Source organism: Paramormyrops kingsleyae, chromosome 14 (assembly GCF_048594095.1).
Source record: "Paramormyrops kingsleyae isolate MSU_618 chromosome 14, PKINGS_0.4, whole genome shotgun sequence".
Taxonomy (NCBI): domain Eukaryota; kingdom Metazoa; phylum Chordata; class Actinopteri; order Osteoglossiformes; family Mormyridae; genus Paramormyrops; species Paramormyrops kingsleyae.
The window spans coordinates 15,475,208-15,486,900 of record NC_132810.1 but is presented as its reverse complement, the minus strand read 5'-3'; the positions used below and the strand labels follow the sequence as shown (position 1 = coordinate 15,486,900).

General features: G+C 47.0%; 1 protein-coding gene across 4 annotated transcripts; it reads right to left on the bottom strand.

Annotated features, from left to right (window-relative positions):
• Nucleotides 1-232: 232 nt before the first annotated feature.
• On the bottom strand, nt 233-10,520 carry LOC111855535 (uncharacterized). 4 transcript variants are annotated; one of them, XM_072699400.1, is made up of 11 exons: nt 10,037-10,515; nt 9,793-9,827; nt 8,024-8,253; nt 6,660-7,088; nt 4,643-5,215; nt 4,324-4,362; nt 4,030-4,149; nt 3,418-3,537; nt 2,955-3,074; nt 958-1,058; nt 233-784 (listed from the first exon to the last, which is right to left on the bottom strand). In XM_072699400.1, exons 3-11 carry the CDS (start codon nt 8,193-8,195, stop codon nt 728-730), a joined length of 1,731 nt encoding a protein of 576 aa, XP_072555501.1. In that variant the 5' UTR covers nt 8,196-8,253; nt 9,793-9,827; nt 10,037-10,515; the 3' UTR covers nt 233-727. The 4 variants fall into 4 exon arrangements, 3 of the variants coding, with proteins under 3 accessions (XP_072555501.1, XP_072555503.1, XP_072555502.1); XM_072699402.1 differs by having other exon boundaries at nt 6,660-6,880; nt 10,037-10,513; XR_011982617.1 differs by having other exon boundaries at nt 748-784; nt 3,453-3,537; nt 10,037-10,520.
• Between the last annotated feature and the right edge of the window lie 1,173 nt (nt 10,521-11,693).

Sequence of the window (11,693 nt, the reverse complement as noted above, 5' to 3'; positions counted from 1 at the left end):
CTGCAAAAACACATGTAAAATGGGAAAGAGCTGTCCTGCGATTTATTGCCAAAAACTAAATAAGTAAGTATAGGACGTGGATCGGTCACGCATGGCCGATACCCGATCCGTCAAATAGATCTGGATCGGCGCCGATACCGATCCGAATATCGGTATCGATGCGTCTCTAGTTACAAGCAGTATTAAACATACCACTCTGAATTTTGTTAATTACGGACAGAAGAAGCGGGTGTTTTCAGGTCTGGGGACAGTTTATTTGAGGCATATGCACATATACATACACTGTAACTGTAGCATAAGTGTCACTCAGTGCCAGGTGCTGGCATACGCACAGAATCGCATCCTTAGTTAAAAGAATAAACTGGGATATGAGTGATTTAAGTGTCACATGTACATTTTTATCTGTACCCAAAATAAAATGTAGCATTATATCCATGTATACACAGCTAACTTCAATCTCCTTTAAATAACATTAAGCATTTTAACAGCGCAACATTTACTTAAAAAAGGGCAAATATAACTTATACAACAAAGCACAAAAAAACGTTTCTTCAACCAAAATTCATTAAATGGTATAAGCATGAAAATGCCAGGGTGAATGGAGGCTCTCTCCTAGAGACTGACAAAGAGGGGTCCGGCTGATCAGGGCGATGAGTGCATAAGCATCGGCGGATTGGATAGGTGTACCCAGCCGGAGAGGCGGGGCATCACGTGATAGGCTGCTTCATCAGAAACGACGTGGCACAGCCTCCAACCGCTGAAGCTTCCTCGTTACCTCATCCAGTACGAGAGACAGTTAAGGACATTACTAATCCCTTCAAGCCACACACATGTAACAGACCATTCTTTTGTTAAAGACATTTTACCGAACAAACCTGTGTCTAATGAGGTAAATAACAGCCTACAAAATAGAAAAGGGAAATGTTGGCAAAATGCGCCCTTAAGTGGAAGGATATGCTTGCTGTTGAGGTCCTGCAGCACTGTCTGCATCTTCCGCTGGAAGGCCACCTGTGCCTCACACTTGCATGGGTCTTGCAACACTGTTGCCCTGGCTTCCTCTGCAAGAAGGACATTGCCATTAGCGTGCCAGGCAGGGGCGGATTAAGGTGTACGGAGGCCCCTAGGCTACAGTAGTCTGTGGGCCCCCCAACCCAGCCCCGCTCCGCGCCAATGGGGGCCCCCTTGCAGGCTGGCACACGTGGGGCCCCTAGGCTTAAGCCATATCTAGCCTGTGCGTTAATCCGCCCCTGGTGCCAGGGTACTGCATTCCTGCAGCACTGTTACCAAAATGCTATCCCACAGCCATGTTACTGCACAGCCACACTAATCCATAGCCACGCTAACCCACCACAGCGCTATCCCATAGCCACGCAAACCCACCGCAGCGCTATCCCATAGCCACGCTAACCCACCGCAGCGCTATCCCATAGCCACGCTAACCCACCGCAGCGCTATCCCATAGCCACGTTAACCCACCTCAACGCTATCCCATAGCCAGGCTAACCCACCACAGTGCTATCCCATAGCCACGCTAACCCACCGCAGCGCTATCCCATAGCCACGCTAACCCACCGCAGCGCTATCCCACAGCCACACTAAGGGCCAGGTGTCAATGGCTCATTCATACACGACAGTTGCTACATATTCAATGAAAGGAGCCAGAAATAATGACATGTTAGCTTTTTCTTATTTATTTATCCAACCGAATGTTGCAACTACACTATTTAGGGCGCCTTTCCACCGCACAAAGTACGGTACTTCAGGTACGGTACTTTCGCTTTTCCATTGACTTCCGGTTGAGTACCAGTACCGAGATCTCGAGTACCGAAAGTGCCAAACCAGTTGGGGTACTTCTTTGGTACTTCGGTACTTTGGGGTGGGACTTGCAAACGTATTTGCTGTCGATTGGTTATGCAAATAGCCTGCCGCTGAAACACAAAATACAACCGCCATCTTTTGAAACACACAGCGAACAGAGCGATCACAGTGAGAAACAAAATAAAAAGCAGTAGAAACAAAAATATAAAAAAGTAAAATGGAAGGATGGACAAACGAGGAAACACAGGCTTTAATCGCTATATGGTCGGATGAACAGATCCAGTGGGATTTGGATGGCACGACTGGAAATAAAAAAATTTTTGCCGTTCCGGGCAATCAAGTTTCCCTATGTTTCCCCTGTCGCGCGCTGATTTGTACACAGTTTCGCTGTTTTCATGTCTTTTTACGAAGCTCTTGAGGTAAACAAGCCATATATTAATTTTAAAACATCACATGCCTTTACTATGTTTTTACAGATAATAAATGAAATTACTTAATTTGCTGGATAGAGATATTTCTTGATGAAAACGGTATAGTATTGCTTATTAGACTATATTATGCGTGACGATCTACTGTATTCACATGTAATAATATACATGAGTGATTTTCAGACATTTGACATACCTCTTTGCTTTAATATTAGGGGAAACATTATTTCCTGATAGACAGGAGAAACATAGGGAAACTGAATAGCCCGGAACACCGTAATACCAATTAAGTCGCTTGGAAGAAATGGGGCAGTGGAAAAACGCCCTAACCCACAGCCACTCTATCCCAGTCAGGCAATGGCACAGCCTGGCTAAACCACAGCCACGCTAACCCATAGCCATTACCGTGACACCGGAGCCCCACCCTAACTGTTAATGTCTGATCACCTTAAAATGTGCCATTGTGAGTTATGCAGAACTCTTAAAGGTCTTTTGTGCTCAGCTTAAGGTTATGAAATGACTTTGCGGATGGTCTGAAGGGAGGTGAAACTGGGACCCCTGCCACATGCATGGTGCAGGCCACATGTATGCGTCTGCAGGGTCTCCCCATTCCCACTGGAAAACTTTTGCTCCCATATGGACACATTTGGCACCAAGAAAAGAGTCCGTCAGCCCCCAGCATCCACGGCAGGCCCCAGGGGCTCTTACGCGAACACGTTTTCTTGTCTTCATTCAGGAAATACCCATTCCGACACCTGCAGCGTTGTGAGCCGCGGCTGTCGATGCAAATGTGCTCGCAGTCGTGTCCGAGGGCACATCCGTCCAGACCTGGTCATGTGACGAAACAACCAATATGGTAGCGTTAGTGCGGTTTCATGGATCCTTCCTGATTGGGGAGGAACAGTGAATTTGGGTTTGTGTGGAGAACTACTATAACAGGGAAACCTGCAGCAATAATCTGTAGGGATTCGAAAAGCACCATTTTTAAGCGGAGAAGTTAAATGGGCTGCGATGGCATTTGCTGTCATGTTCTATACACGGTGCAGATCACCATTTAACACCGCATCATCGCTGTGATGCAGAAGCCCGCTGAAAGTTTATATATCTGTAAATTATCCAAAAATTCAGCCAATCCAGCATGCACGAGCATGGCAGATCCACAGGCTCTTACGTGAACATGTCCTCCTGTCCTCGTTTAAGACATACCCCACTGGACACGAGCAGACCTGCAAGCCTTCGCGCTCCGTGCAAACCGGCTCGCAGTCTTGTCCGGGAGCGCAGCCATCCACACCTGGAGGGAGCATGTTCAGAGGACGGCACGGTGCGTTACGCCGTGGCATCAAAGGGATCAGTAACTCCGCAATTTGGTCTTTCTGATGCCCATTGTTACTTTTGTTTCAGTGCCACAGTATATACTCTGGGCAGCAGACATTCCAGTTGTGCTGTACAAATTCCAGCAGTAAATGAGGTGTATGCATGTTATCATGTGTAGTTAGCAAGTGCTACTGCATACAGCCTCAGTGCAGGTCTGCTTACACAGGGACAAAATCACTACATCTTGACTGATCTGGACTGAAATGCATATTCGCGCTGTATGGCCCGGATTGCACCACACAGGTCTGTTAATATACGTTTGAAAATTCAGTGTCTGCCCTCAAATCCTTGCTTTCTAGAAGAGATTGACAGCCTCCTGTCAAATCTCCTCCTCCCTGTTAAAACCTGCGAGTAGTTTCACACCAACGGGTTCACAGCTACGCCCATCGTTTGACATGGAACCTCTTACGCAAACAGGTTCTCCTGTCCTCATTCAGGGTGTACCCTTCGTGACACCTGCAGTAATAGGAGGTGTTGCTGTTGACACAAATTTGCTCGCAGTCGTGTCCAAGTGTACAGGAGTCTAGACCTGGAACAGACAGGAGGAACAAGAAAAATGGGGCCAGTGAATCAGAAGACAAGGCATCGAGAGAAAGAGAGAGAAAGAGAAAGAGAGAGAAAGAGAAAGAGAAAGAGAAAGAGAAAGAGAAAGAGAAAGAGAAAGAGAGAGAGAGAGAGAGAGAGAGCGCACCATCTCATTTACCGTGGCTGGTGTTCAGCACCAAGCCATCACCAATTGTACCTGAAAATGTGGTAACAGACTGTAGTTCAGTTTGGGTCAGAATGCTAATATATCTGCACGGCAGGTCACAGCATATACCTTCGCGTTCATTGGTACAGTCTCGGCACACGCCTGTGCGCTTATGTGTACAGTCACACCACACGCCTGTGCGCTTACGTGTACAGTCACACCACACGCCTGTGCGCTTACCGGTACAGTCACACCACACGCCTGTGTGTACAGTCACACCACACGCCTGTGCGCTTACGTGTACAGTCACACCACATGCCTGTGTATTTACCGCAAAGTGTCTCCCGGAACTTAGAGGTGAGCTTCTCGATGACACCGTATGTCTCCACGTAGAAGACGTGGTCGTCTAGGGGCTGACTGGCCATGAGCCGCAGGGACTGCAGGTCCGCGCGATCCACCCCGATGGCATAGATCTCAATCTGTGCAGCGCGGGCTGTAGCGGACACCTCCTCCACCCCATCTTGCGGCCGCCCATCCGTCACGATGATAGCCACCTTGGAGATGTTGGTGGAGCGAGGCCGGGCGCCCGACTCTTCAGTAAAGACTTTCTCCATGGCCGTCTTGATGGCCAGGCCAGTCATGGTGCCTGTGGAGAGTGGCTCGATCTGGGACATGGCCCGCTTCAGGTCCGCCTTGTTGAAGTGGCTCTTCAAAAGGAACTCGATCTGGACCGTGCTGGCATAGTTGACTACAGCCACCCGGGTGGCATCTCGGCCTATCTCCAGCGTATCTACCATGTCACTTATGAAGGTCTTGACTTTCTCAAATTCAGCAGGGCGCACACTCCGGGAGCTGTCGATGATGAAGACCAAGTCCAAAGGCCGACTTTTACAGTGAGATCCTCCTGGTGAGTAAACAGGAGTATGAAAATCCTAAACAAACTAAACACATTTCCGAACCGGCCATGTCCCTAAGGTTCACTTTTTGCTACTCTGACAAATCAAACGTATGAAATTAATGAGGCAGAACAATGGTCTTCTTAGAAGTGTAAGTGTCGGAAAAACCAAGAAAAAGTTGGAAAAGTCCAGCTGGGTCTTCTTACATGTAAAACTTCAAAAGACATATGGATGGGCTCAAGCCATCCAGTCAAGGAATCCATGAAGATAATAGAAAGACAGACAAGACATGATTAGTTTCACTCCAGAGTACACACAAGTAAGACTGATTTGGACAACACAGAAAGCACAGTGGGTTTGACCACAGTGGATCACACAGAGGACACAGTGGGTTTGACCACAGTGGATCACACAGTGGGTTTGACCACAGTGGATCACACAGTGGGTTTGACCACAGTGGATCACACAGAAGACACAGAGGGTTTGACCATGGATCACACAGAGGACACAGTGGGTTTGACCACAGTGGATCACACAGAGGACGCAGTGGGTTTCACCACAGTGGATCACACAGAGGACGCAGTGGGTTTCACCACAGTGGATCACACAGAGGACGCAGTGGGTTTCACCACAGTGGATCACACAGAAGACACAGTGGGTTTCACCACAGTGGATCACACAGAAGACACAGTGGGTTTGACCACAGTGGATCACACAGAGGACACAGTGGGTTTGACCACAGTGGATCACACAGAAGACACAGTGGGTTTCACCACAGTGGGTTTCACCACAGTGGATCACACAGAAGGCACAGTGGGTTTGACCACAGTGGATCACAGAGAGGACACAGTGGGTTTCACCACAGTGGATCACACAGAAGGCACAGTGGGTTTGACCACAGTGGATCACAGAGAGGACACAGTGGGTTTCCCCGTGGATCGCACAAAAGACAGAGGGTTTGACCATGGATCACACAGAGGACGCAGTGGGTTTGACCGCAGTGGATCACACAGAGGACGCAGTGGGTTTGACCGCAGTGGATCACACAGAGGACGCAGTGGGTTTGACCACAGTGGAACAGACACAGGAATGCTGTCAGTTTAAATCTAGATCACATGTAAAATGTATCTTAAATGTGCATGCACTCCCAGCCACAATTACCAAGATATATGGTTAGAATATTGACGAACAGATCTACATTGACTGACTCTGGACACAAAGAACACATGCAGTGCACCGTTTTCATTCTACAGTGCAGAGATGACATGCGTTCAAACCCCACCAAGACCTGCCAACCCGATTATACAGCAAATTCTGTATTACCGCTGAATATTTCCTTCTGTTTCAATGTAATAAAAGACTGTAAACAACATCTATAAATAACTGCTGTACCGGCATGTTTGATATGTTTCGGGCAAGAAAAACCTTTTGTTTCATCGAAACATCTACTACCTGAATCAGCAATGATGGTGGTGGTGATGACACTTTGGGTACTGACCGGCTGCGTTGTAGGAGTGGCCGCGGTGGACCGGTGGTACCTGACCGGCTCCGTTGTCGGAGGGGCCGCGGTGGACGGGTGGTACCTGACCGGCTCCTTTGTCGGAGGGGCCGCGGTGGACGGGTGGTACCTGACCGGCTCCGTTGTCGGAGGGGCCGCGGTGGGCCGGTGGTACCTGACCGGCAGCGTTGGTAGAGGGAATGCGATGGGGTGACGGTAAATGACCGGCGGCGCCGCAGGAGGGGGTGCGGCGGGCCGGTAGTACTTGACCGGCGGCGCCGGTACAACGGGGGCCGGAGGCCAGCGGTACGTGACAGGCGGAGCGATCCTTGGTGGTTGGTGATAGTAGTGATAGCCATACAACCTGTGATTATTGCCGTGTACTTTGGGCCACCAGAGGGGAGAAGCGGTAGAGCAGTGATTAATGGGCCAGCGGAACGGTCATTTCGGATGGAGATGCGTCAGTACAGAAGCTCGCCCGAGGCTACGGCGTCTCTCGGTGTAAATGCCGGTCAATCTAGCATTTCAGATAATTTCTCAGTTTCGGCAAATATTAGCCTACATGATAAAAATCACGAAATGTATTTAATAAAGTATGAAAGAGCTAGTAGAAGCTTAAAGCATGTCATCTAAACAAATAAACAAATACAAAAATGCTAACAGACATCTGTAAATCCTACTAATAATATCACCAAAGTTCTCATAATATACAAACAGAATGTACGAAACAAGCACAAAGCGACAGAAAAATTACCGATTGTCATAGCACATTTTTCCATAAATATATGACAGTATAATAATATACCCTGTATGGACTGTAAAGCGAGCAAAAGGCATTTCGCTTAAAGTGTGAGGGGAGGACACGGCTGCAGAGGTGAGGATGGCACGGCACTGCGGACTTTCACAAGTAAAAAAGTGCGCAAAAATCACACTCTGCTGTAAGGCTGCAATGAACCTGCGCTGTTCATGGGTCCATGCAAATGTGATATTGATTGAAATTTGATAAATTGCGCTGAAAGATGTATAGATTAAATCTTAATTAGGCTAATTGTGTGTATGTGTGTGTATTTCAGATCTGTTGCGTAGCCACATTTCTGAAGCCTCATCAACTAGTTTTGAAAGTATATATATATATATATATATATATATATATATATATATATATATATATATATATATATATATATATATATATATATATATAACACTACAAATCAATGCCTTAATCCTCACGATTCGTGTTTTAATTCTTCCGATTATGATAATCATCATTATGAATTAGGTGGAAGAGTGGCGGCTAAAGAAAATTGTCACCTACCCCCTGCACTGAGGCCATTTTGCGCGGGCTGGATGTTTTGCAGGTAACTGGACCTTGCCGCAGGTCGATCGGCGTAGCGTCCCGGATGATACCCGTAAAACCGGTAGGTTCCCTGCACCTCCAGCACCAGGGCAGAGAGGTACAGTGCCAGACATCTGCCTACGGCGTTCATGCTTTCGCTACAGATGGTCCTTCGTCCCTGCCCTCTCTCGATGGGTGAAAAATACGGCCTGAAGGAAACGGAGGGGTCAGATTTAAAGACCAGCGAAGGGGCCACATGTGACGATCTGATCCAATCCAAAGAAAGAATCTGGGAAGAAATACCGTCTATTCAAGAAGACCGCGCAGGTCTGCAGTGCCAGTCGCAACTACACGAGCCACGAAACAGATTCATATGATAAAAGCAGCATACAGTTGCTTTTATATAAATAAATGGCAGGGAAGTTAGACAAAACTATTACCAAAAGCTGTTTCATTAATTGAATACGACTTTTGTAAGCAATATGTGGCCTAAAGTCCATTGACAGAAAATAAAACAAGATAATCATTTGGGTTTTTATTTCAAAGCAAATGCTTGCAAAGCAGAAACGATTGGCGTTTGTCTATTTTGAATAAGGTACCCTTTTAGTTCAGTACCTCGGTCGCAGGTCTAATCCATACAACGATTACAGCAACAACAGCCCTTTTCAGAGCTGATTTCAGGGGTAAATTGTGACGTCTTTAGATTTATTCGTAGGTTAATTATTAAGAATGATTAAAAACCTACAAAAATCGACGGCTTTGCAGGTTCGGTTTAAGAAAGAATATCTTAAGAACATAAGAAATTTACAAACGAGAGGGGGCCATTCGGCCCATCAAGCTCGTTTGGGGAGAACTTAACTAATAGCTCATAGTTGTTAAAATCTTATCTAGCTCTGATTTAAAGGAACCCAGGGTTTTAGCTTCCGCTACACTAGCAGGAAGACTATTCCATACTCAAAGTCAAACTACATGCTGTGTAAAGAAGTGCTTCCTGAAATTTCGGACATTAAAAATATTGTAAATTGTTAAAAAAAAATAGTGGAAATGACAGGAAACTCGGATTATACGGCCCATTCACTATTTCTGCACTAGATGGCGCTCTTTCTTTAGGCAAAAGCCGCAGCCGGCGCACACATGTTAAAAGTACCTCCAGCATTTTCAAAAATATTTTCTGAAAACAAGAATGCCATTAGTCCGTCATGTGGGCAGTTTTTTTTAGCTGAAAGACATCAGTGACTCGCATATTTCTCAACCGCAGACCTCAAGACTGCAGACTAATGCATGTATGTGCACGGATAGAGAAAAAGGGGTGGTAATTAACATCGAGGTGATGCATATGGGTAAGCGGGCACTAAAGCATCTGCGTTAGATTTCCGCACGTCTGTAAAAACTTCTGAATTATCTGTTACGTAAGAAAGCAATTAAAAGAAACGCCCAAGTCTGCAGTACATTACAAATGGCGGCATGGCTGAATGTTCTATCCAGCGACATTTGTAATTGTGATATTTTTAAAGCTGTATAATTTATTTAAAACAGAAGACTATAGCATGGCCCGTCCTGGGAACTGCCTTTGTATTACTGGTGCGAAAAGCTAAGACTTTTCGCATCTTGTGCCTCCTGTCCCAGGATACTCACCAGTCCACTGTAGGCACCACTTGAAATTAGGGGTGTTTAAAAAGCCCCCGACAGTAGTCACCGGACTATGAATCAGCCACTGTATTCATATCAGTTTCTATCAGGGAACTCACCAAACAGCGTGTACGAAATTGGCATCTCCTGGGACCTAAGATGAAAAAGCAAACTTAAGCAGTTCAATTAAGTTTGAAGTTATTTGCGCAAATTCCAGACGCATATTGTGGTCAAGGCCGTTACTGGAAGATCACCTGTTAAACATCTACAGTATGCTAACCATGCTCTTTAGTTAGCCACTTAAATTAATGTCATCGCTACCAATTCACGTCCCTTCGCATCCCATCCCATCACGTTCCATACCTGCTGGATAGCGCTGGCAGTAACATGCCCCGCAGCGGATTGGCGGGAGGGGGGCAGTGTAGAGGACAACACCGGCTTTTGTGTGAGTGTTTGGCAGTCACATGGTTTGTTTAAAGGAAAACCGGCGAATCACACACGCTCAGCCCTTTCGGAGGAAGGAGTTTATGCGTATACGTACCTCTGTCGGCAAACTGAACTGCTGAGTAAGCAGAGAGCCAACGATACACTGCCCGTGATTTAATGCCCCGTTTCCCGTTTGTCACGATGAAGGGCAGCCGGTCCCGTTCGAGGAGCAGACAGCAAGGCTCCCGCTGCCCCCCTCCGCTGGGGACCAGCAGCTCTCATTTCCAACCAAAACACATCTGCTTCAATTTCAAGCTAACTGAACGCAGAATTTCTTATAACCACAGTGCAAAAGCCCCTTAACCCAGTAATGGCCTAATAAGGATAAAACCTCATAAATCCATATGCATTCATATGTATAATGAACCTTTAAATGCTTCTAGAGCATCAGTGTTTCAAAATGTTTTAGTGTAAAACAAACACCAGTAGCTCCAGCAAAATGCATCTGTTAAACTGGACAGATGTAATGTTTGTGCACAGGCCATCCTGTCTTCTTTCTGGGGGGCCAAAATGTGTATGAGCCCCTCCAGCTAAGATTGTAATTTTGGAGCAAGACTAGTTCAATCAAGCCTTGATCAAGACCTAAAAAGCCGCACAGAACCACCACACCCCCAGGACCCCGCGAGGCTTCCCCTCCAGTTGTAAGCGCACTGGAGAAGCGCACTGGAGAAACGCACTGCAGAAACGCACTGCAGAAACGCACTGCAGAAACGCACGCGACACTGCAAGGTCTGTACCCACAGCCCCTATCGCATTCACATCACGGGCCGCTCACAGAGCGAGTTAAACCCACACACAAATACCACATGGCGGAGGAAGGTGGACTGACTCTGAGGCAGGATCAGCATCAGAATATGAGACAGGGAAAAAAGCAGGAATTAAGAATAACTCACTTAGTCACATCTCCTGGGAGGGAGGGGAGCCAAACCCTTAGTGAGACCACTGACAGCCCCTCTAAGAACTTCTCCGTGAGACTGTCAGTAGCTGGGCTGCTGACAGAGTGGGTGTAAAGCCAGCCTGACGTTAACAAGGTCCATTTAGACACCTATTCTGGTGCACGGAACCCAGGAGCAGAGGAGCAGGATTCAAGGCACTGAGGTCGGCGGAAACTGGGGCTCCTCCTACACAGCAGGTAATCCCAGGCGGGAACGATCACTGACAAGCGTCAAAGGGCCACAGATTTACTGTCTCTGTGTCACCTCACATGCCACTTGGGATTTTGGGGGATTTAATATTCAGGGATGATTTCAAACACTCACCCAAAAAAAGCCAAACCCCAATAGTCAAATGTAGAAACATAAGATGAGAACGGCTAAGGGGCAGAAGAGGACTCTGCTCAAAGAAGACCTCTGCAGGGTGTGACATGAAACATCTCCAGAACATCTCCCATTCTGTCACCCAGGTTCACAGGTCTCACCACCCATGTCGGCCAGTATTTTGGTCATGACAGGTTAACCCAGGCACAGGCGCGCTCACGCACACACACAGACACACACACACACACACACACACAAAAAGGTCACACAATTTCTGG

What these genes read in the sequence shown, in the direction of transcription:
- LOC111855535 (XM_072699400.1), bottom strand. Translation starts at nt 8,195, where the DNA reads ATGAACGCCGTAGGCAGATGTCTGGCACTGTACCTCTCTGCCCTGGTG. An exon ending in CACCATCATTGCTGATTCAG is followed by an intron (nt 5,216 to 6,659) that starts GTAGTAGATGTT and finishes TTTACTCACCAG; the next exon opens with GAGGATCTCACTGTAAAAGT. An exon ending in GTTCCGGGAGACACTTTGCG is followed by an intron (nt 4,363 to 4,642) that starts GTAAATACACAG and finishes CCACATTTTCAG; the next exon opens with GTACAATTGGTGATGGCTTG.